This window comes from Rhinopithecus bieti, unplaced genomic scaffold (assembly GCF_001698545.2).
Source record: "Rhinopithecus bieti isolate Rb0 unplaced genomic scaffold, ASM169854v2 scaffold_61987, whole genome shotgun sequence".
In the NCBI taxonomy this organism is placed as follows: domain Eukaryota; kingdom Metazoa; phylum Chordata; class Mammalia; order Primates; family Cercopithecidae; genus Rhinopithecus; species Rhinopithecus bieti.
In genome coordinates this window covers 81,531-108,434 of record NW_016823795.1, presented here as the reverse complement: position 1 = coordinate 108,434, position 26,904 = coordinate 81,531, and the positions used below count along the sequence as shown (strand labels likewise).

At 45.5% G+C, this 26,904-nt stretch overlaps 1 protein-coding gene across 3 annotated transcripts in view; it reads right to left on the bottom strand.

The window, feature by feature from the left end:
* LOC108521848 (protein cornichon homolog 3) overlaps positions 1 to 26,904 on the bottom strand; it is a 141,598-nt gene that overhangs the window by 44,451 nt on the left and 70,243 nt on the right. For 2 of the 3 annotated variants that reach the window (XM_017861832.1, XM_017861834.1), the window contains exons 2-3: positions 21,499 to 21,567; positions 17,671 to 17,718 (exon numbers count right to left, since the gene is read on the bottom strand). In XM_017861832.1, the coding sequence (XP_017717321.1) occupies positions 17,671 to 17,718; positions 21,499 to 21,567 (117 nt within the window). The remainder of the gene's footprint in view (positions 1 to 17,670; positions 17,719 to 21,498; positions 21,568 to 26,904) is intronic. The other variant, XM_017861833.1, reaches the window with a different exon arrangement.

The window sequence follows — 26,904 nt, the reverse complement described above, 5'->3', positions numbered from 1 at the left end:
GGGTGTGAGGTGTGAGGTGTCGGTCTGCACCTAGTGGGGGATGTCTCCCAGTTAGGCTACTCAGGGGTCAGGGACCCACTTGAGCAGGCAGTCTGTCTGTTCTCAGATCTCAACCAGAGCTGGGAGATCCACTGCTCTCTTCAAAGCTGTCAGACAGGGACATTTACCTCTGCTGAGGTTTCTGCTGCTTTTTGTTTAACTATGCCCTGTCCCCAGAGGTGGAGTCTACAGAGAGGCAGGCAGGCCTCCTTGAGCTGTGGTAGGCTCCACCCAATTCGAGCTTCCCAGAGGCTTTATTTACCCACTTAAGCCACAGAAATAGCGGGCACCCCTCCCCCAGCCTCACTGTGGCCTTGCAGTTACATCTCAGACTGCTGTGCTAGCAATGAGGGAGGCTCCGTGGGCATGGGACCCTCCGGGCCAGGAGTAGGATATAATCTCCTGGTGTGCCGTTTGCTAAGACCCTTGGTAAAGCACAGTATTAGGGTGGGAGTTACCCAATTTTCCAGGTGTTGTGTGTCTCAATTTCCTTTGGCTAGGAAAAGGAATTCCCTTCCCCCTTGCACTTCCCAGGTGAGGTGATGCCTCGCCCTGCTTCAGCTCTCGCTGGTCGGGCTGCACCCGCGGACCAGCACCAACTGTCCGACATGCCCCAGTGAGATGAACCCGGTACCTCAGTTGAAAATGCAGAAATCATCCGTCTTCTGTGTCGCTCATGCTGGGAGCTAGAGGCTGGAACTGCTCCTATTTGGCCATCTTGGGTGCGCCCCTTCAAAATCATAATTATTTTTAAGAGAAACCTATAGCTATTGACCTACAGGGGTATCGGTGATGCAATGGTACGTGGGGAAAAAACTAGTTATAGGAAAACTGTTGCCGTTATTAGGAAAGAGAAACAAAAAAAAAAAAACCGAGTTGGAGTGTATATCTGTGCATACATGTATTTGTCTATCTAAACGCTTATGGAGATACAGCATAATGGGAGGATACAAACCCAGCTTTTATGTCAGATAGGAAGGAGAAGGGTGAGGCAGCTTATTAATATTTTCTTCATATCAACTTTGCGTCATTTTACTAGTGAAAATATGAATATATTAATTTTATAACTAAAACAATTAATATAGAAAAACGAAATAGCATGCTCCAAGGAAAGACTGCCTGGATTTAAATCCCGGCTTTGCATGTACTAGCTTACGATACTTAACTTCTCTGTCCCTCAATTTCCTCCTCAGTGTAGAGGGGACCATAATGATGTCTACATCCCAGGGCTGTCGCGAGTGAGATCATCCAACCAAGCACTTTGTACAATGTCTGGCATATTATACCACATAGAATACCTTAATAAATGTTGTTATAGAAAAAAAACTTAAGCTTCTGTTATGAGCTGAACATCTCCCCCAAAAATTCACATGTTGAAACCCTACCCTCTAATGTGATGGTGTTAAGAAGTGGGGTCTCTGGAAGGTTATTAGGATTAGATGACAACATGAAGGTGGAGCCCTCGTGAATGGGATTAGTGTCCTGATGAAAGGTGCAAAGAGAGCTTGCCCCTCCACCATGTGAGGCTGCAGCCAGAAAACAGCTGTCTATGAACCAGGTAGTGGTCCTCTACAATGCTGAATTGTCTGGCACTTTAATCTTGGACTTCCCAGCCTCCATAGTTGTGAGAGATACATTTGTGTTGTTTAAGCCACTGAGTCTATGGTATTTTGTTATAGCAGCACAAAGATAGCCACTGAGAACCTATCTTCCATGTCTAGCTAACCTTACCTCCTCCCACAAAAAAAAAAAAAAAAAAAAGAACCTGAGCCCCACTTCCACTCTCTGCATAGCAGTGTGACACCCCGCAGTGGCCTCTCCAGAAGCTTGTGCATGCCATGGCTTCCAGGCAGCCAGCACAGCACTATGGGTGGTCAGGGCCCTTCATCACTTCCTTCAGCCCCAACATGGGTCAATGCTGTCCTGCTTTTAAGTGACAACTTCTGGGCAATGAAGTGCCTGGGATCTCCTGGGAAGGGATGTCCCATAAACAAAAATAGTTACAATAATTACATGACTTCGGCCCTACTCAGCAATTGGCACCTCTGCAGAAGTTCACATGGCAGAGGTGGATTTTGTCCTGACTCTGTGCCTGCTGGGGAGACAGGCACTGGAGCTAATTAGAATGATGAATGACCCACTCCCTGTCCAACATGTGCTGAGCCAACCGTCTAGGTCCAGGGGACAGGCTCTGCACTCTGCTCCCTGTAAGGGGTGTGGTAGCATGGAGAGGCAGGACCCAGTCCCTTCTGTTTGGACCCTTTCTCCAGGAGAAGGATGGGGGAAAGTCTTCACGGGCTTTACTGAGGATAACTTTGCTTTTGATCTTGATAAACAATAAAACCCAATGAAACAGGATCCAAGTCTTGCCCTTTCTTTCTCTGAAGCACATCTGGGATAATGAGAAAGTGCTAGGAAAATTAAAACCCGGAAACTCACTATTCACTCTATTTGCCATTCACCAAAGAACCGAATTCAAGGGCAGGTAAATTATTTCTTCTAACCAATGGGATGCTGTTTCCCTGAAAACTCTTCTCTGGTGCAGAGATCCTATTGCAGACTGAAACATGTCCTCCCAAATTTCGTATGTGGAAGCCCTAACCCCCAGTACCTCAGAATGGGACAGTAAGTATTTGGAGACAGAGTCTTTAGAGAGGCAACTAGGTTAAATGTGGTCATTAGGGTGGGTCCTATTAGGCCAAAACCCTGTTAACCTCAGTAGGGAGGGTACCAGATTCAAGAGTTTGAAGAAGAGACCCACAGCTAGCAAAGGAGACATGGGGTTTTATTGGGGCCCTCCATACAGGGGAGAGAGTCCAGTGGTGGCAAGCTGGACAAGAGAACCGCCTTACATACAGAAATGGTCCAGTGGCGACGGGCTGGACAAAATATCCGCCTTCCTACAGTGCAGTGACAATGGGCTGGACAACACATCCACCTTCCTACAGTTCAGTAGGTGGTGGGCCAGACAAGATAACCACAGGGCCCAGTGGCAGCAGGGTGGGCAAGAAAACTACAACCTCCTGTAAACATCATGCAGCTTATAAAACATTTTCACTTAACACTCTCCCCTAATGATCCCCACACGGCAATCTTCATTCAACCCAAAGCTCAGGGCCCCAGTCCTCTGCATAGTTCATGTCCCTGACAAGTGGGACAGGTAGGGGGTGAGGGGCTCAGATTTTTATCATAGATAAGGTATGAAACTCTAGGTTGGCCACACACAGGTTCCCCAGCTTGGAACACACCTTCAGATGCATCTGCCATATAGGGCCATTCTAAAGGTATGCTTAAACTATTGCTGTCAGATGGATTTATCCTACAGACCCTAACCTGGTATGACTAGTGTCCTAAAAGAAGAGGAAATTAGAACACAGATACACAGAGGAATGATCATGTGGAGACAGTGAGAAGGTGGCCATCCACAAGCCAAGCGGAGAACTCTCAGAAGGAACCAGCCCTGCCGACACCTTGATCTAGTACTTCCAGCCTCCAGACCTGTGAGATGAATGCCTGTGGCTAAGGCCACCCAGCTGCTGTGTTATGGCAGCCCTGGCTGACACTCAGCTGCCAAAGGGCCAGGAGAAGGGGGTACAGTGTCCTCTGAAGGTTCTTTCTCTCAAGACATCAGTTTCAACAGTTTCTTGAGGTTGAAACGATGCCTTTGGTCAAAACCTCTTAGCCCATTTTTTACTTGAAGGGTGAGAATCAGTGGAGAAGAGATGGTAGTCAGTCTACAGAAGAGAATGGGGCCTGTCCGCATGAGGACAACAGTGAATCCTGGGAATGGATATGCCCGGGAATGTCCAGGGATGGTGCCAAGCTTGCTCTGAAAAACTCAAAGACGTGGAAATATTCTGGGAAAAGTAAGGAAACGTCTTTAATCCCTAGAGCATGGAAACACAAGGACTATTAGAAAGGGCAGGGATTTGGGGTGAATCCAGACCTTGCACTTACTAAGTGACCTCATAGCCCTCCAAGTCTCATCTCCTCATCTCCACATCACAGCAGTGTGGTAAGAACAAGTGAAACACTTGTAAAGCACGTAGCACATGGAAAGCATGTAGTAGTCATCATGGAGTTTGTTCCACTCATTCACTCATTCATTCGTTCCATCAGCAAAGCATTACTGGGTATGTGCTGCGCTAGCTGTAGGCAGAGTTCTGCACAGTGAACAAGATTCACAGTTAGTGCCCTTACGCATCTTCCAGTCTGCTAAGGAAACCATGCTTTTTACAAATTATTATACCTTCTGAATTCCGCCTACACCCATCTTCCTTTTAAAGTCCAAAATATATGTGCTTGAAATACATTATCAATAACTCAGAATGACCCAACATTGGCAATTGGTATCACCACTATCAAAAAATATGTGAAGTGCCCAACAGCATGTATTAAAGTCTAGCTCACGCAGAGAATTCTACAGTTTCTCTCAGAAGACATATAGTTCGTCATTTATCAGTACATCCTGCCTGAGTGGCTCCTTTATTTGGTTCCCACCAGGACACCAGTGGCACTGGTGCTACCTTATGCTGGTGTGCTGAGTGGTAACAGCAGTGATGTCACCTCTGAAAGGCCACAATAGCAGAGCTGTTCTTGCTGCGTGTTCCCCGCCTACCTCCTTGTGCTATAATCGGTGATCATTGTCCTCCAGAATCTCATCACTGCTTTGACCATTTGGCTGATACAGAAAGGAAACAGGATGGCTTTTCTATCCCTTTATAATAATGGCACTTTGCATTTGTATAGCACATTTAACTTATTCAGTGCATTTTCTTGTCTACTGCCGGGTCTTATCCTAATGAAACAAAACTCCAAGAGTTGTGTAATTGTCTGTGCCACAGAGACAGCTTAGAAATCAGAGCCAGTGAAACTCAGTTCTGGAGGAGGACCAATGCCCCAAATTGCTTAAGGAATAACAAGTCCCATAGAAGTTACAAATGGAGCCAGCATGATAACTTGGCAACGCAGCTTTTCCGTGGGGAGAAGATATGTCTGGAGCATGCGAATTAATTCAGCACAAGCTGGGAGCTCAGAGGAATTCTCTCTTATTGTCCCCACCTAGGTACAGGCTGGCACGGTTTTACCTTTAGAGAGGGGCCGTAGGAGTTGGAAAGAGTGAGAGGCAGAGACTGGATGCTACCGAGAATAAGAGGCTATTAGGATTTGTAAGATTGGCCCATTTTGTGGCCCAGAAACAGGACCCAGAAATGTTTCTTGCTTCTTCAGCAATTTGGAAAAGGGCAAAAATGAGTGGCTGGAAGGATGAGCATTCTGGGGGCTGAAAACCAGAATCTTTACTTCTCATCACATTCTGGAAAATGAAGCATCTGGAAGCAGAGTTCCCACCATGAAAAACACGTGGCTCGTGGATTACTTGCAATGAGTCATCCCGCTGGGCTGACCATCTCTCTGGAATTTGCCAAGTAACTCCTTCAGTCCACTTGGGCACCTGTCGGCAAATTATTGCTTTTACTCTGCAACCATTTGGAAAATTATGGTTCTCTAAATCATACCCTCAAGAACAGGGAAAGTGAAAATGCCTCCCCACCTGCACTATTCTCCCACTCAGTGATCCTCAGCTTGGCTACACATTAGAATCATCTGGAGAGCTGTTAAAAAAACAAGTGCCAAGCTGCACTTCAGAAATTCCGGGGGGTGGGACCCAGGCAACAGGATGTTTTAACCTCCGCCAGCAATTTCAGTGTACAGCCAAAGTCAAAAACCAGCGCTCTAACTATGTCCATTACAATGCTCACCCACTGGGCACTGAGGGTGCTCTGATGTGACAAGCACGTCACACCTGTCATGGCCTTTCTCTGGTCTTCTCCACATGCCTTTATCCCATGCTCAGCAGTGAGAATTCCGGCTCACACATTATGAAAATCATAGCCCATGGTATTTGTGGTTGCCAGTCTCATGTGAACCAATCCTTGCTGCTAGCTAACATGAATCTGACCGCATGCTAAGTAATGTAGCAGTTGCAGAAACCAGAAGGACAGGAGCCTTGTCTTCAAGAATACAACTGTGTAAGATACATGTACAGGCAACTACCATATAAGGTTTTAGGTGATCAGGGCTTTGAGGGACTCTAGACAGGAATGCAGAGAAAAAGCAAGATTTCTTTTAGCTGTACTGAGCATGTCTTCACAACTGACACACTACACACACCCCCACAATTACAGCACATAACAACCGACTGTGTACATGGTAGGTGCTAAATGAATTCCAGTTGAATGAATGAATAAATTCAGATTGGTACCTATTGAGTTGTTCCATAAAGCCAACACCCAGCACTTCTGAGCTCCCCACAACCCACACCATGCCCAGCCTCCTCCAGGATCCATTTAATATCATTCAACCTGTGACACCTCTTCTTGCTCCTCTCCCACCTCACATTCCTGCCCTTAGTTTTCCAGAGTGCACATCAAGGCTGCATGTCCTGCACAGGTTGCTCCGCTGACTGACATACCTCGTGACACAGAGATCTGCAGCTGTGCTCCAATGTCCTCACTCCCATTTCTCTGGAATAAAATCCCTGATGCTGAGCTGAGCACATAGCCCCACAGAATCAAGACTAGATTCTGCCATTTGCCTAAGATCTGGCCAAAGAGTTAAGGGGAAGTGGTGTGTGTGACTTCTGGGTCACTTTCTTCAAGGAAATGACCCTTTTCCTCTTGCCTCCTCCATTCTGCTACTTGAAAGAAGGTCATGATGTGACGTCCTCATGGTCCACATGGACAAGGAAATTCCCTAAAAATGACAGAGCTCCAAAGATGGGAGGAGCCTGGGTCTCTAGACAGCTTTGTGAGGCCGAGTCCCACCCACCCCGTGCCAGACTGGACAGGCCTCCCAAGGTCGAGTGAGCCCCATCGTGTTTCAGTCACGTTATAGTGGGTCTCTGTTACTCACAGCCCCAAACCCATATCCCAATTCGCTTTCCTGACTCTCGCACATCCTACAATCCCAGAGTTCCTTGTTACGTTAATGAGAGGAGAAGGATATTATGAAAACCCAAATTGTTTCTGTCAGAACAATCAATGATTTGGTGACTTCTCATAGCAAAACTCCCCAGAGTCCATAAATCTTTATTGCTGAGAAGGTCAGGCTGTGAGAATCTGCTCTGCCTCTGCCGATGAATGCAGTAAGGGGACCAGCCGACTTTCATCTGGTCCACATGGTCTGTGGAGACTACAGGAGAGCCTGAGCGATCATCATTCTTTTCGCTGGCCCTGCAGAGACTGGCCTCTAGGGTAGTGGTAACAAGCTCTGTAAAGTTATGGAAAATAACTGACTCCTATGAATGTGAGGAATTGGAAGCAGCAAGGGTTGAAGACTGTGAACATGGACTCAGGGACCAGACCTATGAGCTGGGTGACCTTGAACAAGGTACTAACCATCTGGTGAGCAGATAATTTCACCCAACTCACAAGGTTGCTATGAAGGTTCGGCTCACAGCAGTTCCAGGCCTCTCTGTAAACCTACTGAACCTGAACTTACCAGAATTGAGGGGAGTGCATTAGTTAGGGCTCTCCAGGAAAACAGAAGCAATAGGGTGTGTGTATGTGTGTGTGTGTGCACGTGTGTGTGTGTATGTGTGTGTTTAGAGAGAGAGAGAGAGAGAGAGAGAGAGATTTTAAGGAATAGGCTCATGCAACTGTAGAGATTTGGTAAGTTCAAAATCTGTAGAGTGGGCTGGCAGGCCGGAGACCCAGGGAAGTCAATGCTGCCGTTGAGGTCTGAAAGTCGACTGCTGGCCAAATCCCCTCTTGCTCAGGAGAGCTGGGTCTTTCTGCTCTAGTAAGGCCTTCAACTGATTGAGTGAGGCCCACCCACAGAAGGGATGATAATGTGCTTTACTCAAAGTCCAATTTATTTCTTTAATTTTATGTCAATAGTTTTGGGGGAACAGGTGGCGTTTGGTTACATGGATAAGTTCTTTAGTGGTGATTTCTGAGATTTTGGTGCACCATCACCTGAGCAGGGTACACTGTACCCCATGTGTAGTCTCTTATCCCTCACCCCTCCCATCCTTTCCCCAAAATCCCCAAAGCCCATTATATCATTTTTATGTCTTTGCATCCTCATAGCTTAGCTCTCACTTATAAGTGAGAACATATGATATTTGGATTTCCATTCCCGAGTTTCTTCACTTAGAATAATGGCCTCCAGTTCCAGCCAAGTTGCCGCAAAGGCCATTATTTCATTCCGTTTCATGGCTGAGTAGTTTTCCATGGTGCATACATGCCACATTTTCTTTCCACTCATTGGCTGATGGGCATTTAGGTTGGTTCCATAATTCTGTAATTACAAATTATGCTGCTATAAACACGTGTGCATGTATCTTTTTCATATAATGAAAGTCCGATTTAAATGTTAATCTCATCCAAAAAACACACCCTCACAGAAACAACCAGAACAATGTTAGATCACATATCTGGGCACCATGACCTAGCCACGGTGACAGATAAAACTAACTATCCTGGGTGGATAGGAACCTGCCTTTCAGAGTCGTATGTTTAATCATCAATCCAGATTCAATGTGAGGCACAGCCAGGTTTAGGGACCCTCTCAATGACGCATCCTAAGGTCTCTGATGATTTTAGGGTTTCTCCTCCTGCTGCCATGAGGGCTGCTGGACTTCTTTACTTTTTGAAACTGGTTGTGACGGCCCCACATTTATCTCAAAAGCAACCTTCTGTTGTGTCTCAGGCGAGGAAGGTGTTCTCTCCACACACAGCTAGGACATGGCAAGTTGTGGAAATGCTCCTCAAGTCCAGGGCTCAGGTCATCCTGGGCTGTTTGCAAAGGAGCTGGCAGCTTGTAACATCTGTCTGCTGTCAACTTCTCTGGGTGGAAGCTCTTCTCCCTCCCCTCTCCTCCTCCACAGATCCAGTTCTCCAGACCCTGGGGAGCCATCCTGGCATTGCTTAGGAATCACCAGAACATCTACTAAATACTCAAGTCACCAAATATTTCCCACAGTGTTTCTCTACCGTGGCCCCTCCACGGGGCATTTTCAAAATACAGATGACTGGACCCTCCCAAGAACTCCCAGAGCAGAACTTCTGGAAGTGATTCTTAAGCAGATATATGTTGAAACATCTCCAGAGGTGCTCTTGATATGCAAAAAAATTTAGAAACCATCAGTTCCATTAATGACGAATACTGGAGACCAGCAGACTCTAACATTTGCTACTTCCTGATATGATCCTAGCATGGGAATTTTCACAATCAAGGCAGCAAGGTCTCACTGAAGAATATCCACATCCTTTGCCCTTAACTTTGTAGTGCCTCCACGCTGACCAAAGCTTGAAAAGGTGCTTGCGCATTTCCACGTCTTCTCTTGTTTCTCTATGACACCAGGAGAACAAGCCTCAGGTGGTCACTGGAGGATGAGATGTGGCTGAGGCTGACTGAGATGAGCTAATGGCCCGTTGCCCACCAGATACAAGAATGAGCTCCAGCCAAGACCAGAAGAACATCCCCTGTGCCCAAGTGCAGCCAAGATCAACAGAACTGACCACATGACCCATGGACTCATGAGAAATAAATGGTGTTTGCTGTCAACTGGTTCGATATCTTATTATCAGGACAACAGAGAACTAATAAGGATAGGGCCAACCAGCTTCCCAGATCCCCAGTGAAAAGCCAGTGCCCATGTGTTAGGGATTTGTTTGTAAATTCCTTCAGTTTGCCTGCTGCGGCCCTACGGGAGGAGTGAGGTGAGGACATGTCCCCTCCAACTTCTGGTTCAGCAGCCCCATGACAGCACCACTGTTTACACATCAAGGAAAATGTTCCTTCTTTCCCTCTGACTAACAAGGAGTTTGCCACGGAAAGTGTCTGAAAATAAATTATGCATGAGACATGGGTTTCTGAACTAGTTACAACTTTTGTTCCAGGATATTTTTACTTTTCTTCAAATATTCCCTCCAGGGGTGAACTACCCTACAAAGAAGTTAAATGAAATTAGAAAAAGAGCCTTAAAAGAATCCACTCGGACCCATCGACAGTGAGCCAAGCATCTTACAGGCTCTCTGAGGCACTATGTGGTTTCAGTATCCATAGCTTCCCTTTAAAATAGCTGAGCTATGTTACTGTAGCGGTGGTCCTTAAGCAGCATGTTTTGAAAAGAAGCAACAATCTCCCCTATAATGTGGTGATTAGAAATGTGGACTCTGGTCACATGGGCTTGCCTTCAAATCGCAGCTCTACCACTTAAGAAACAGGAGACTCTCAGATATATACTTAATCTCTCTAAGCCTCAATTTCCTTTTCTGTTAAGTGTGACTTTTAATGATGACTACTTGATAGGGTTGTTGTGAGATTAAAGGAGTTAATACTTTTAAAGGCATAGAGTAGTTGGCATCACTATTTCCATGCTTCAGAAATCCCCCCAAGAAACGGAGAATTCTGATCTGGAAAACTTCCACGTCAACGATGGTCTCTCTAAGGCACTCCACACAACTGCCTCTGAGTTTATGTGTCCCTTTCCACTGTATCATGTCCCTCAATTAAAATATGCCATTCCCTCCAGAGCCCTGTAGGAAGAACCATATTGACAGCTAAAAAGAACTGAAATCCAATCAATCCCTTGTGGCGAGGAGTGCAGTAATTAGGGGGGGAAAAAAGGCAATATCTTCTCCATTCCTCCCAGTTGTTGTTTTTAGAGACAGGGTCTCACACTGACCCAGGCTGGAGTGCAGTGGTATGACCTTGGCTCACTGCAGTCTGAACCTCCTGGACTCAAGTGACCATCCCACCTCCCCCTCCCCCTCCTGAGCAGCTGGGACTACAGGTATGCACCACCATGCCTGGCTAATTTTATTTTATTTTTATTTATTTATTTTTTGTAGAGATAGGGGGTCTCACTATGTTACCCACACTGATCACAACCTCCTGGGCTCAAGCAATCCTCCTGACTCCCAAAGTGCTGGGATTACAGGCAAGAGCCACTGCACCCAGCCCTTCCTGGTTGTTAGCACATGACAAATACTGTGCACCAAAGCAACATAGGTCTTTCCCTAAGTTCTGGTTTATAAATGTACTTAGTAGCCTCCACTTAGGACAAAGAGATTTGAACAAAGCTTGAACCATCTATGTGTAAATTTGTAGAGTGAACAAATGGCTAAACTCTGGCAAAGAATAACATCACTTTAAGAAAAAAGTTTTCCCCTTATAGAAGTGCCACATGTTTATGGTATCAATGAGATACCAGGAGCTAAGATACTCTGCCCAATGAGAGAATGAAAAGAATCCATCCACTACAGCTTTTTACATCCACGCATGTCAGGAATGTTGCCATAAGAATGTTATGTAACAAATCATTCCAAAATACAGTGCCTTAAAACAATAACCATTTATACTTGCTCACACATCTAAAGGATGGTTGGCAGTCACTGGCTCTAGCAGGCTTGGCATTGAGGTACAGGTGGGCTCAGGTAGGTTCCCCATGCCTCTCATCCTCCTTGAACTAGTGGATTGGTCTTGCCAATGACAGAATTTCAGAAGGGAGAACAGAAATATCCAGTGACTCTCACAGCCTTGACACACACTCCCACGCCTGCCTACGTTGCAGTGGACAAATCCTGTCACCCGACAGAGCCAAGTATCAGTGGTGAGAGGAAATACACTCGGCTTATAGGAGGAAGAACAGCAAAATCATAATGCAAAGGTCACGGAGACCAGGCTCAGTTGCTTCAGGGACCTGTGACCTGTGCAGCTGCACAAGGCCCTGTGCTGGGAAGAGCCCCACCTTTGGTTGAATGTTGGGCATCAGTTTCCGACATGGAGCCTCACATTGCCATTTTTCATGAGGCCCTGCCAATTATGTAGACAGTCCTGGAGAGAGGGGAGGGTAAGGAAGCATTAATAATAATGCAATCTCCTCATTTAACAAGACTGACTTTTCACTGCGAAAGTGTCATATCCACTCCCCATCTCCTCCAACCCCTGCTTTCAGAACCACATCATGGAATTTCTGCAGTGGGTTCAGGCTGCTACTGGCAGCCTCACTTCACATCATAACTCCTCTGTAAGACAGAGCTGTGGCTCTGGGAAGCTTTAACAAGGAACAGACACAGGTGCCCATTAGTGGGAACACCTATGGTCATATCACCACTGCATTTCCAGTACTAAACCTGGAGCACCTGCCCCTTCCCACCAGGCTCCCCAGTGAACTCAACGGCCCACTCACCCCCAAATCCTACCCACATACCCTTCTCCTCCATGTGGTGATGAGAATGCCCAATGAGAGAATGAAAATAATCCCCCCGCTACAGCTTTTTACATCCATAAATGTCAGGGAAAACCTGCAGTGGGAACAGACAAATTCTTGGGGAAACTGGGACATGAACTGGAGAATCACAGAATTGTCAAGCCAGAAGGGACATCCCAAACTATACAACTAAATGCCCCTGTCATTAGGCAGGCTCAGTCTAACTCAAAATCATCTCAGGCACAAACTTGTCTAATTTGATCTAAGGGCCTGGGTGCGGTTGCTCACTCCTGTAATCCCAGCACTTTGGGAGGCCGAGGTGGGTGGATCACCTGAGGTCAGGAGTTTGAGACCAGCCTGGCCAACATAGTGTAACCTCATCCCTACTAAAAACACAAAAATCAGCCGGGTGTGGTGGCACATGCCTGTAGTCCCAGGTATTCAGGAGGCCGAGGCAGGAGAATCACATGAACCTGGGAGGCAGAGGTTGCAGTGAACCGAGATCGTGCCACTGTACTTCACCTGGACGACAAAGTGAGACTCTGTCTCAAAAAATGAAAAATAAAAATAAAAAAACGTAACTTGGTCTAAGGGATGTGAACATTTCACAACCGGTCCCAAAGTTTGATGACTACCACTGATGAAGCACGTTTCTCCTTATTCTCATACCAATCATTTGGGCTCACATTTAAGATAATCTCTTCCAACCACTCACTAAACTTGCAGATGCAACAGAAGTCAGCCTCCTCCCCATGAGAATCCTTTATATGCCCGAAAGCAGCAATCACACCAACTTCTGCCTTCCAGGATGCTTCCTGCTCCCAAACCTGCACTTTGTAGGGGCCCCACAGAGCTTATGATGTGCTCTGGTGGGGAGAGTTGCTCAAGAGGCAAGTGGCTCTTGCCACAAGAAAAATGAATCATGAGCACAAGTCAACACAAGAATCCTGCAGTTCAGACAATTACCCAAAGAACACATTTTCTGATAATTACGGAGCTAAAAATGGATCCACTTTGAAAATCCCTTCCTTTCTCCCAAGAAAGCTGAGGAGGTGGTTTAACAACAATCAGCTGCTGAGATGCATCACATTCTAGGGTGTTTAGGAGGCTAGTTCCAAGAAATTCTTGGAAGGTGCAGTTCCCAGAAGGTGGTGCTGCTAACTAGACCCATTAACCCTCCCTGCCATCACCAACACATGCTCACAGCTTGGAAATCAGAACTCAGAAGCCCATTCGAAATGAGAGAGACAGGAGGGAGGAGGCCTAGGCCAGCCCACCTCGTGATGCTGCTCAAACACCAAATGGCACTTACCTAAGAAAACGGGAGGGGATGCTAAGAGCGGGTGCAACCAGCCAAGGATTATCTCGGCTAGCCAAGTGTGTGCTTAGTGATGTTATAAAGGGTTTTAGGTAGAATCTAAGGGTCAGGATGATAATAATAACATTTAATATGCATTGTACACTTATGAGCCAGATGTACCATATTATCTCATTTAATTCTCACACACCTGTATGAGTATGGTCCTGTTATTTTCACCCCTAGTTTACAGTCACACTGAGGCACACACTGTGAGTTACAAGGATAATAAGGAGAGAGGCAGGATTTGGAAGCAGTAGAAGTTTGCACACTTCACCAAAACCTTCCAAATATAAAGGTCCCAGAATTGGCTGAGAGCAGATATTAGGATGGTTGAAATACAGACTACAAGGGGGCAGAGGGTATAAGCATTATGGAAGAAAATCAGACAGAAGACACTGTAGGTCGGAGATCTCCTGTGTCAGTAATGAATGTAATGTTGAGTTAATTTCAATTTTTAAATACAAATCTTTTTTTTTTTTTTTTTGAGAGACAGTCTCACTGTTGTTGCCCAGGCTGGAGTGCAATGGCGCAATCTCGGCTCACTGCAACCTCCATCTCCTGGGTTCAAGCAATTCTCCTGCCTTAGCCTCCCGAGTAGCTGGGATTACAGGCGCACAGCACCATGCCCAGCTAATTTGTGGGGGTTTCACCATGTTGGCCAGGCTGGTCACTGACCTCAGGTGATCTGCCCACCTCGGCCTCCCAAAGTGCTGGGATTACAGGTGTGAGCCGCCATGCCTGGCCTATAAATCTTATATAAGGAATAAATGTAGTAAAATATGTAAATTTTGTACTATGTCATGGACAGTACTGAAATGAAGAAATGGAAAGATTATTGACTAAGCCAGTGTTTCCAAGAAGAAGGATTTAGATGACAGAAGTGCCAGAAAGTTGGCATTCATTCACTTACTTAGTAAATACTCGCTAAGCACCTTCAATGGGCTATGCGTTGCTCTACATTCTATGTCACAACCTATGATGGTGAATGAAACAAAATTGCTGACCATCCAGAACTGGCATTCCAGTGAGAGAAGACAGACCTGCATGCCTAGGACCTAAATGCCTTTGGGAGAATAGTGTTACCAACTTAAGCTAAATAACACATGAGCTACAGCCAGACCTCAAGGGCCAGACAGACAGAAGCACCTATAATTTGAAATTACATTCAGAAAGAAATTATGTTGAAATGATCCTCATTAAATTAATAAAACAAAATTGCTCGACTTTTAACAAAAGCATAAGCTTTAAACAGAAGCATGACTAAGCATTAACCAGCTTGCCCTGCAGCCCACCTCCTTATAGCCGCATACTGCTTGAAAGTCCCATTGCCTCTGTCACAAGGTCCTAACATCTATACACAACATCTTTAACATTCAAAAACCTCAAGTTTCCCATTTGAGATATTTTCTAGATCCTGATTCCATCAGGCCCACTGACACCAGCCATCTGTGGACTCCCTCCAAGGAACTGACTTAGGACAAGAATGAAGTTTCTCCTTTCTTGTGATTTCATCTCCCATGCCCTAATCAATCAGCAACCCCCTGTTCTTCAGCCCACTACCCACCAAAATTCCCTCTAAAACCCCAGCCCAAAACTTCTGGAGGAGGGGGATTTGAGACTCCCTGGTGCCTCATTTGGCTGCCATACAATTATTAAGCTCTTTCTCTGCTGCAACTCCCATCGTCTCAGTGTATTGGTCTGTTACTGTGCAAGGGTGCAAAGCTGGTGGTCCTGGTATGAAGCTGGTGGTCCTGTAACAATGACGACATCACTGAAAACAACCTCAGGTATCCAGGGCACACAGAAGAACTAACAACCAGTTGTTAAAAGTAGATGTGCTTAGGGCAAGAGGACTGGAGGAGGAGGGAGATTCCACAAAGAAAGCAAGCAAGCTGGGCTGGGCATGGTGGCTCATCCCTGTAATTTGTCATTTCGAGAGGCCAAGATGGGAGGATCACTTGAAGCCAGGAGTTTGAGACCAGCCTGGACAACAAAGGAAGAACCAACCTCTACAAAAAATAAAAAAGTCAGCCAGGCATGGTGGTGCATGCCTGCAGTTCCAGCTACTCAGGAGGCCAAGGTGGGAAAGTCACTTGAGCCCAGGAATTCAAGGCTGCGGTGAGTTATGATTGCACCCCTGTGCTCCAGCCTGGGTGGCAGAGCAAGACCCTGTCTCAAATAAATAAATAAAGTTGTAGGTACACGGCTTATTTCTGCGTTGAGTTAGTGCAGAGGTACTGGCCACTCCAGTGCCACTCCCCGTGTGAGCAAGAAAACTGTCAGGCTGCAGAAGGTGTGATCACGCAGTCACAACACCTAAAGTCTTGAAGTCACCGTCTCATGTCCTCTGATGTCTACCTTTTCTCCCTGGTATTTTCCATGGCCATGAACAACAACTGCACTTGACCTCCCAGAAGCTGCAGCAGAGGCAGCGGCATAGGAGAAAGGAGCATGTACAAATGAAAGGGGCAAAAGGCAGGAAAAGGTAGAGTACAGAGTTTCTTGGAGTAAAATGCCTCAGTTTATTGTTTAAAGAAACTTATGCAAACAATATGCAAATTTGCAAAAAGTAACACTAATTCTTGCATAGTGTGCTTACTTTCATACCCTTGGCTCTGACCTTTAAAAGGTCCAGGGCTGCAAGTCTGTGGGCCACAGGACCTGGCCATTGCCTGCTACCTGGCCGGAGTCAGTGGTCAAGCAGTATAAAAGAATAAGCAAGGCTAAAAGGTGATGGATATGGAACATTGTTCTGTCAGAGAATACAGGACAATATATTCAGGATGGGAGAAAAAGGGGCAACTTGGAGTCTGAAAGGCAAAACTTTGATTTTGTCTTGATCCATTCTATGTCACTTAGCTGTCAAGTCTTAAAGAACAAACCAGAGACTATAGAAGTGCCGGCTGGAGCAGGTTATGGGTATCCAAGATATTATCTGGAAAAATAATTTATAAATTTATGGATTGATATTGTTATTTTCCTAATCATTCTTTATTCCTTGGATCACAAATATTTTCATATATAGGTTTTATCCAAGCATATTTCCCTGCCGTATCATACAAGATATGGGATTCTAATGCACTGACTCTCTTAGAAGATACTAAAGGACAAGTAATTAGTTAGAAAAATAATTGGCTGTTTCTTTAAGCTCTCTCTCAATGAAAGGTATCATTACTAAAATACAGAAAAAAACCTTTAAAACCTTGCAAAGTATTTTCCCCTTCTATCAATGTTGGCATAACATTTTATTTCTGTCCTATTCATACAAGGCTCAAAAACTCCTTTTGGGCTGACAGGTGGCTTTCTTATGGCCTGTAGTTCATCCACTCTGTACAGAGGTTAGGGATGTCCTTTGGTTATTTTACCGGCAAGTTGCCGTTCTCCATATTTTGCTGCAAAAAGCACACACTTTCCTGGGAAAGAGACACAGGGGCCCCCAGCTATGGCACAGAGCTATGCTAAATACCAAGCTTGAACTATGTGTGCCCACATGTGCTTCCTGAATGAGTCTGGGGAAGCTGTAATGTACTACCCATCCATTCAGAGCAACTCTCTGAATGATATGACTCTGCCTTTAATAACACCCCCTCATCCCACCCATTCAGCATTCCCAGTGATGCTGACAATCAAATTGCAAAGCTGAGTGACAGGCTGCAACCTCAAAGGAAACCCAGCATCCCAAGGTCGGCAGCGAGTGTTCCTGAGCCCAGCCCCAGACAGGAACAAAAGCTCTGTGGTAATAGCAACTGGAAATGCCATCCATCATCATGCAAAGATAAAGAGCGTCCAACTCCAATCAGAGGGCACTCGCAAATATCCAGTGCTGTCCTGACACTTTAATTGATGGCCACCTCCTTTAATTAGCTCCTCTTGTCTCTGGAGGTTTCCAAAGAACTGATCACTTGCTCCCACCTCCCCCTTTCCCTGCCACCATTTGCCTTCCTGGTGGACAGGACTGGAGCAGGCACTGAGCCTCACCAGCCTCTTTCACTGTGTGCCTACCCACCACCATGTGATCCTCTATCCTCCAGCATGAAGCTGCCACACTGACCTTTCGCAGAAGGAAGCAGATGCGCTCGATGTTCCTCAGCCGTTCCCTCTATCAGGATGCACAAGAAAGAAACGAGAGGGGAGGTTAGGGGTTCTGCTAAAACAGCATGAGAAGGCCCTGTAATCAGCCCCAAAAGCGGAGGCAGAACCCATCAGAGAGCCCTCATGGGCCCATGGCCAGCATGCTCCCACCCAATGGCTTTTTCTAAGAGTTTCTGACTTTCTTCCCTGTACCTTGTCATGGTCATTTGCTCTTAACAGAACTCTCCCAGCAAACAGCATGGGCTCACCTTCCCTCTCAGTCCAGCATGGATTTCTGTTCTTCTATCTACAAAGTCTCTCTCAGCCTCCATGTACACATAAGGTGGTCAAACTGCCAAATGGTACCTCGTACTCACAGAACATCCTAAAGCGTGCAGCCGGCTCTCCCAGGAGGCCTTCCCACTTGGGTCTCGAAGAGCGTATGTGCCCTCATTAGTATCTAAGGTAGACAAGTTATCTGCCTGCTGGTTTCAGTTTTCTAAAGAGAGTCTACTTGGCAGAAGCAATCTCCCTACTAAATTAGACACCAGTGATGCCCCCAGGCTAAGGCTTTTTAAGAAGTTCGAGTCTATCAAGGCCTGGCTCACTGCCAAGGGAAGATGAGATGATGGCCCGTGGCTGGGCAGGTGATGATGCCCACATCATGCACTAAATGCCATTGCCTCCCTTTTCCTTCAATGACTTTAACAATTTCCAAAGCCACACTGAACACAGCTGTGGCGTCTCCCGGTGCTTCATTACTGAGGCAATTTGGTTGCCATAGATGGAATGGCAATGAGATTCCTCGTGGATCTGGAAAGGACAGGTGGCTGGGACACTTCATTTCCCTAATTAAATCATAAATACAGTAAATATAGTGATTCCTGTGCATCCTGTAAGCCCAGAGGAAGGAGCCCACATCTGGACAAATTAGTGTCCACATGGCTAGAAAGACACACTGAATCCTCCTCACACGTTTGCACATGCAAGCACACATACTTATGTGCACATACACACGAAACGGAATGCTACAAGACACACACTAGCTCCTTTTCCAGCAAGCCAGAGCCACTAAAGGACAACATCTACCATTACTTTAAAGTAATGAATGCCCTGCTGGTAAAAGGAAGGGAAAACATGAGAAACGAGGAGTAAAACAGAGCATTCCTCCTCCTTTCCATCCCATAGGGCCCAACAATATTGGGAGCTTCAGGGCATCTTAAATCCAAATGGGTCTCATGCCCTCATTGAGAGACGTATCATATGGATCAGTAATTATTTGTGACACACAAGTCCTTCCAGGGCTGGAGTCACCAATCAGTGAAGTAGCTTTTTTAAGCCACCTGAGCCTGAAATGCTGCTTTGGGGACTCTATAGAGGTCTAAGAGCTCACAGAAGAGTTAAAAGAGGCATCTGAAGCATTTAACTTCCCGCCAGGGAGTAACAGCATAAGAACTGGGAAAATGTGTCTAGCAGTCTTTCATTTAGGGTTTTATTTGTTTTGTTTTGTTTTCAATCCGAGACAAGAGTTTTCCCCATGGGGCACATAGAGTCTTTATTCTGTTCATGAACTTCATAGGGCCCAGGCTCCTTAATTAATCAGTTAACTAATTAGAAATGTGCCTTTAATAATAGGAGTAAAAAAAGTGAATTGAGATTTAACTTCTATGCCACCACTTCAATATTCACCCACTGTTTAATCGACAAATAGCTATGGAGCACCTACTATGTGCAAATTCTATTCCTGCACTGGCCTTTCACAGAAGCTCCCTGGAGAGCTTATACTAGTCCTGATTTTCTTTATTCTGTCTAAATTTCCTTATTCTTTGCCATGGTGAGATGGAAAGGGTTCCACAAAAATATTCTGTGGTTTCACCAATCACCTGCAACCCAGCATGGAATCTGCATGATGGAACTGAGTGGTAGGACAAATTCCTTCCCTAGCATTTGCCCTGGAATCAGACAAGAAAGCTTTGGGTGTTCTAAGTGAGCTGCCTATTAATTTGAGCCCAAACAATGAGAAGGAAGGAAAGTAGGCTCTTGTCTTCCCTGGCATTCCTAAATGAAGGTCTCTCAGACTTAGACTTGCTCACTGCACCTGGTAGATACTGACAGACCAGGCATGTAATGTCGGTGCCAAACACAAAAACATGCAGAAAGACATGAGACCCAGAGTGAAACCTTTCAGGCATGGCAGATCCAAATTATCCCAGATGCATGGTGAGGCTGGTAGATGGAAACAAATGGATTTTAATAGTTATAAGTTCATGAAATACAGTAAGTTTTAAAGTGGATCTTGCAGGTTCTTCAAACTTGCATCAAAATTTGCTTTGAAAGAGTTCGGCTCTATTTCATGGAATCAAAAAATTTGATGCCAAAGCGGGCCTCAGATATTATAAAATCAGGTCTCTTAAAAGAGGCAACACAGGGTAGATGGTAGGATGGCAGACTTTGGAGACAGGTAAGCCTGGGTTCAAGTCCTAGCTCCAGCACTCATGACCTATAAATCCCTGTACAAAAGAGTCTATTTAGTGGTTTATAAATTGGGTTAATGATGTTTGTCTTGCAGCATTATTGTGAGGATTACAGATTATGTATATAAAGTTCCTAGCACATAGTAAAAACTCAAAATACAACGACAAATCCAGTAATAACTCTCTACTTTATAGAAGGGGACACTGAATCCTGGTTCTTCCATATGGTATTTTGGTACCTCCCTAAAAGCATATCCTTCTTTATGGGGCCTGCAGCTGAGGATAAGAGACCTCTTTGTCCCTGCTGAATGACGCCATAAACATTCCAGGCTAAGATGGTATCATGCTAGCAGAGCCTGTTGTTCTCTCTACAACTTCTGGCTGAAAAGGTCAATAAAGCTACTCCAAGAGGCAAAAAGTTGCCTTAGTGCTGGAAACCATGGCCTGGAAGGAACTTCAACTAAACAGAGGACCAGTGAATTTGGATTGAGAAACACACTTGAATGAACTGTGTGCACCACCCTTTGAACTCAGAAGAGCAGGTCTGGAGTAATTTGGAAAAGGCTCTGTCCACATACAGGGTTGGTCCCTGGCTCTGGGACATGGACTGCACTGACCAGGGAAAGAAACAGCCAAAACACCCATTCCCACCCAGCATCCATCAGAAGCTCCCAGTCGGAGGCACAGCCGGGGCACAGGGGAAGGGCAGCATGTCTGCCAAGCCAGACAAGCAGGAAGACGCCAGGAACCACGCATGCTGGGGCAGGTGGCCTTTCACAACTCGAACCCAGACCAGGACACTCAGACTGCACCAAATTCTCCAGGCAGAGGTGAGCAGACCTCAGACCCACAGAACCACCTGAGATGAATGCTTTCTGGGTCATGGATATGGTACTAGGGACTTTGTGCATTAACCCACCCTCCACATCTCCATCTGAGAAACCTGGTGCCCAAGTGGAGAGTGCAGCACGGACATCCACTTATGGTGCTCACGTGCCTGCAAGCATGTTGGCCAACATGGAGCCTCTGTCCTTGTTTAAGGATGAGTAACCAAAACACATGAGCACCAGGCTTTGAGGACTCAAGGGCCACAGCACAGTAGACTATTCCCCTGGGTTATGGGGACAGTCACACCTGATTTGCAACATATCTCAAGACCTCAGCACACTTCAAGAACGAGAAGGCTCCTCCACAACCTTGAGCCAGGTAGAGGGGCACAGTGAGGGCGAGCATGTTCTTTACACATTCAAATCATTCACATTCTCACCCTCCTTCCTAGGCCCTGAGTAGCCTGGGGTGACAGCACCTTCCTCTCACCAGCACCCGCTACTTACCGCATGAACAGGGTTGCACTGGTCTATGGGGCTCTTAAAATCCGTCCTTAACTCATCAAAGGCAATTATCTGAAACAGAATACAGAGATTTGAGGTGTTAGTGCACACCTGAGTCAATACACCATGTCCAAAGCTTCTGTGGATTTGCTTCCAAATAATACAAGATAAGGAAGAGGCTGTAGATGGCATGAGACTGGCCAGCAGCTGGTCACTGTTGAAGCTGGCAATAAGCACACGGGGTTGCTTACGTTCTTCTGTCTACTGTGTACGCTTAAAATTTTCCCCAGTAAGTTTTTTTTAAGTATTCTGTACTTTATAAAGATGTAGAGAAACTCTACTGTGCTGAGGGCAGGCTGGGATTTAGAAAAAAGCACAAAAAATTTAAAACTTCAAACCACTACTTTCAGCTCCCTTCCTTCCAGGAAGAGGCTATTTATTTTTTATTTGTGTGTATTTGGGCAGAAAAGGTGATTGGAAGTGAAACAGACAGAAGTTAGGTGCGAGGTAAAAGAGAAAAACAAGGCAGTAGAGTTGAAAGTAATAGAAATAACCAAATCTCTAGAAGTCCACAAGCCTGGATGGTTGGCTCCTGGGCAGTCAGCATTTCAAAGCACAGGCCTTTGGACTCCGGTCCTACAGTTCATTTTGGACGAAGACTCAGAACTCCCCAGAGAACAACAGTTTCCTGATATGCCTGGAGGAGAGAATGCTGGAGAGGACCTTCTCCAGTCACAGAATGAGGCATGGCCCCCCACGGAAGTACCTAACTGACAGGTGAAGGTTTGCAAGCCCACATCCTCACCACAGCTCCCTTGTCTGCTACAGAAGGAATAAATAATAGAATACGGTGGGATTTGGCCAGGGGAGTGTCCTTTCTTAGGGTGTAGAAGACTTGGGTGCTCCCAATAAAATCTCTCCTTTTGAAAATAAACAGACATGGCCGCCTGTAATCCCAGCACTTTCAGAGGCCGAGGCAGGCAGATCACCTGAAGTCAGGAATTTTAGACCAGCCTGGCCAACATGGTGAAACACTGTCTCTACTAAAAATACAAAAATTAACTGGGTGTAGTGGCATGCACCTGTAATCTCAGCTACTTGGGAGGCTGAGGCAGGAGGAAAAAAATAAAATAAAATAAAATAAACAGACATAACCAACTCCCCAGGAAGGCACATCCCAGGGGTCCCTGAACACTTGGCAGAATTGCTGAAGCAAGCAAACCAGCTTCCCACCCCCATATGTCCCCAATCCAGCAACATAGGGCTGAGAGTAAGCACTAAGTAAGAGAAGACAACTTCCCTCTACAAAGCAAGTAGCATTTTAAAGCAGTCATATGTCATCCTGATTTCAATCCTCCTACAGAATTTGAAGAAAATTCCAGTATAACTTGTATTAAACCAACACATTTCTATATCATCCCTTGCCAGATAATTATCCAGCCTGTACTTAAACGCTTCAGGAACAAGAAATTCACCACTTACTGAGGATGCTCATTCCATTTCTGGCTACCTCTAATTAATCATTGCTTTCCTTATTAAACTAATATATGACTCCCTGAAGCCTCCACCCATAGCCTAAGCCAGGGTCAGCAAACTACAGCCTGAAGGCCAAATCCAGCCTGCTACCCATTTTTGTTCAACTTGTGAGTTAAGAATGTTTTGTTTTTTTTGTTTTTTAGTTTTCATTTTTGTTTTTGTTTGAGACAGAATCTCACTCTGTCAGCCAGGCTGGGGTGCAGTGGTGCGATCTCACCTCACCGCAACCTTCATCTCCCGGGCTCAAGCAATTCTCCTGCCTCAGCCTCCCGAGTAGCTGGGTACAGGTGTGTGCCACCACGCCTGGCTAATTTTTGTATTTTCAGTGGAGATGGGGTTTCACGTTTTTAACATTTTTTTAAATAATTGAAAGAAACCAAAAGGAGAATATTTTGTGGCATGTGAAGCTTATATTAAAATTCAAATTTCAGTATCCATAAAGGTTTACCGGATTATAGTAGCATTTATTCTTTTATCTATACTGCTTTTGCACAACAGGAGGGTTGAGTAGTAGTTACAGGCTGTAAGGCTCACAAAACCCAAAATATTTACTCTTTTGCCTTTTATAGAAAAGATCTGCTGACCCCAGCCTATTCTTTCATTTGCCCTCTAGAGCTATCCTCTCCAATATGGTAGCCTCTAGCCACATGTAGCTTATTAAAGCTTAAATTTTTAATTAATGAAAATTAAATTAAAAATTCAGTTCATAGATACATTTTAGTTGTTCAACAACCCTGTCTATCTAGTAGCTATTACACAGCACAGATTTAAAACATCCCCATCACACAGAAAGTGCTATCAGACAGCACTGCTTTAGAGGCACATAGGATGGTCAAATAGCTCCTCCACAAAGAACCCCTTTAAGTATTGTCAGCTACAGGGACCCCAGCAAATCTTTCTTCTTCAAGCTAAATCTCTCCAACCATTGTTTACACAAACTACCACTAAGTTACCTCATCATCCTGATTGTCCACCACAGATGTTTCAGGTTGTAAATGTCCATTCTAAAGTGTGACAGTCAGTACTAAACACTAGATTCAAGGTGAGGGTGGCAGGCATGGACAGTAGAGATGTCACTCACCTCCTCTGTTCTATAGTCTATGCTTCTTTTAATCCAGCCTGATGTCATTAGTTTTTTGTGGCCATATCACTTTCCTGGCTTTTTACTGAATTTGCATTACCTAAAAGCCCCAGGTATTTTTCATGTGCTTCAGTTAAACTCAGTCCACCTCATTTTGCACAAGCATTGTTGGATTTGGAAGCCTAAGAGCAGGAACTAATCTTTATCCTGATTAATTCCTCCCTATTCAATCTGGTCTACTGGTCTGATCTTTTGAGACATGACCTATCTCCCAACTATTATATAAATCCTAATAAACACAGTATCGTCAATACCCACATCCACATTTACCCTGATATAAATGTAAACCGAGCAGGACCAAGGCCAGAGCTCTGAGCTCACCATTCCTAGCTCCTGTGAGGCTGACATCGATTTTCCTGGCACCTATTATCTATCCAGTTATAAAGACGGTTCACTGTATTTTAATCCAGTCACTGAAAGCAAGTATCTGGATAGCTGCAGAACTCCACAACTGTTAGTGCTCCACATATAGGGCCCCACAAGGAGAACGGGCACCCATGGAGGAACGGGAGCCAAGCCCCCACATTGTGAACAATCCTCATCCTCAGTCTTGCTCTAGGGCCCATGTCCCTGTCTGAGTGCAGGGACTCAGGGAGGTGGGTCTAGACTGAATAGAGCAAAGGTAGCTGGAGCTTGAAGCAGGAGAGAGGAGCCAATGGGGATCTGGGGCTGTTCAGCCAGGCTGAGAGCCGGCGACCCCTACCTCGGCCCACCTCAGCACCTCACCTGCAGGATGGTGCAGAGGAAGGAGGCCTGAAGTGTGGCTTATGCCTTTGAGCTCCATGAGATCAGAGGTCCTTCATGGGTGCTTTCTGATGATGTGATGACAATGCACTCATGAGGACAAGGCTTTCAGACTCCCTGCCCCCAATATCTACTTGCCAATGTATCTATCCATTCACCTAACATTCAGCCAGCATCCTTTATGTACAGGCAATGGGCTAACCACTGGAGACACAAAAATCAACAAGATCAGTGCCTGTCTTCACCAAGTTCCTAGTCTGGAGGAGGAGACCCCCATGTAGACATGCCACTGTGCTACAGTGTGATAAGGGCTATCAAGATGATTGTAGTAACAACTCTCATGTATAGCCTGCTCACCATGTCACCTGCTGGGCTATACAGTGCACAAGCTTTTTATCATTTAATCCTTTGACCACCCAAAGGATTAAATGGGACCAATAATAGTACATACCTCACTATTACTGGTCCCATTTCAGAGAAGAAGAAACTGAGGCCCAAAGTAGTTAAGTTACTCACCCAATCACTCTTTGGTGCCAGGATCCAAACCAAGGCCTAACACTAAAACCTGAGGGTTACCATTACATTATTCTGTCTCCAAGTACATACAGAGAAAAGTAAACAAGGAGTCAGAAGACAGACAGAAGAATGAACAGCTGTCCCCATGGAACCAAAGCAAAGCTTCCCTGAGGAAGCAGGGGTTAGGCTACCCCCCACTTAGTACTAATTCATAAACAGATTCCCAGTCTTAGCCTCCTGACCTGTCTAAGGATAGAAGCTACGGGCCCTACAGTGCAGTATCATCCTTTGCATGTGGCAGACTTCTGTCTAGAGCTAAGCCTTAGCATCAGCAATGGACTGCAAGTATGACAAGCACAATGATGTAAGGATGGGCAGATGAATGGTCGGCACAGTTTAATTCAGCTGAATGCACAGACCAGCCTCTGTGTATGTCCTACAAGGCTCCATTGCACCCTTCAGCCCAGCAACTGACAGTACAGGTTTTTTTTTGTTTTTTTTTTTAAATTTATAAAGAAAAGAGGTTTAATTGGCTCACAGTTCCACAGGCTGCACAGGAAGCATGACTGGGAAGGCCTCAGGAAACTTTCAGTCCTGGCGGAAAGGGAAGCAGGCATATCTTACATGGCCAGAGCAGGAGGAAGAGAGAGAAAGGGGAGGTGCTACACACTTTTAAACAACCAGATCTTATGAGAACTCACTCCCTATCAGGAGAACAGCAAGGGGGAAATCCGCCCTCTTGATTCAGTCACCTCCTACTAGGCTCCTCCTGGGGGATTACATTGATGATTACAATTCCACGAGATTTGGGTGGGGACACAAATCCAAACCATATCTTACACAAACTTAGAGATTTACTTGAAACAACAAATAGTTTTTATCTTGTAGTTCCAGTGACACAAGAATTTGAAGTGGCTTGTCTGGGTGGTTCTGGTTCAGGGTTTCTTATTAAATCACCGTAAAGATGTCAGCCAGGGCTGCCATCATTTTACCATTGAGTGGGGTTGATGTATCTGTTTCCAAGGGGGCTCACTCACAACCTTGTTTGCTGGAGGCCTCAGTTCCATGCCACTTGGACTCCTCCATAGGGCTACTTGAGCATGCTTTTTTTTTCATTATACTTTAAGTTCTAGGGTACATGTGCATAACGTGCAGGTTTGTTACATATGTATACTTGTGTCATGTTGGTGTGCTGCACCCATTAACTCGTCAGCACCCATCAATTCATCATTTATATCAGGTATAACTCCCACTGCAATCCCTCCCCCCTCCCCCCTCCCCATGATAGGCCCCAATGTGTGATGTTCCCCTTCCCGAGTCCAAGTGATGTCATTGTTCAGTTCCCACCTATGAGTGAGAACATGCGGTGTTTGGTTTTCTCTTCTTGTGATAGTTTGCTAAGAATGATGGTTTCCAGCTGCATCCATGTCCCTACAAAGGACGCAAACTCATCCTTTTTTATGGCTGCATAA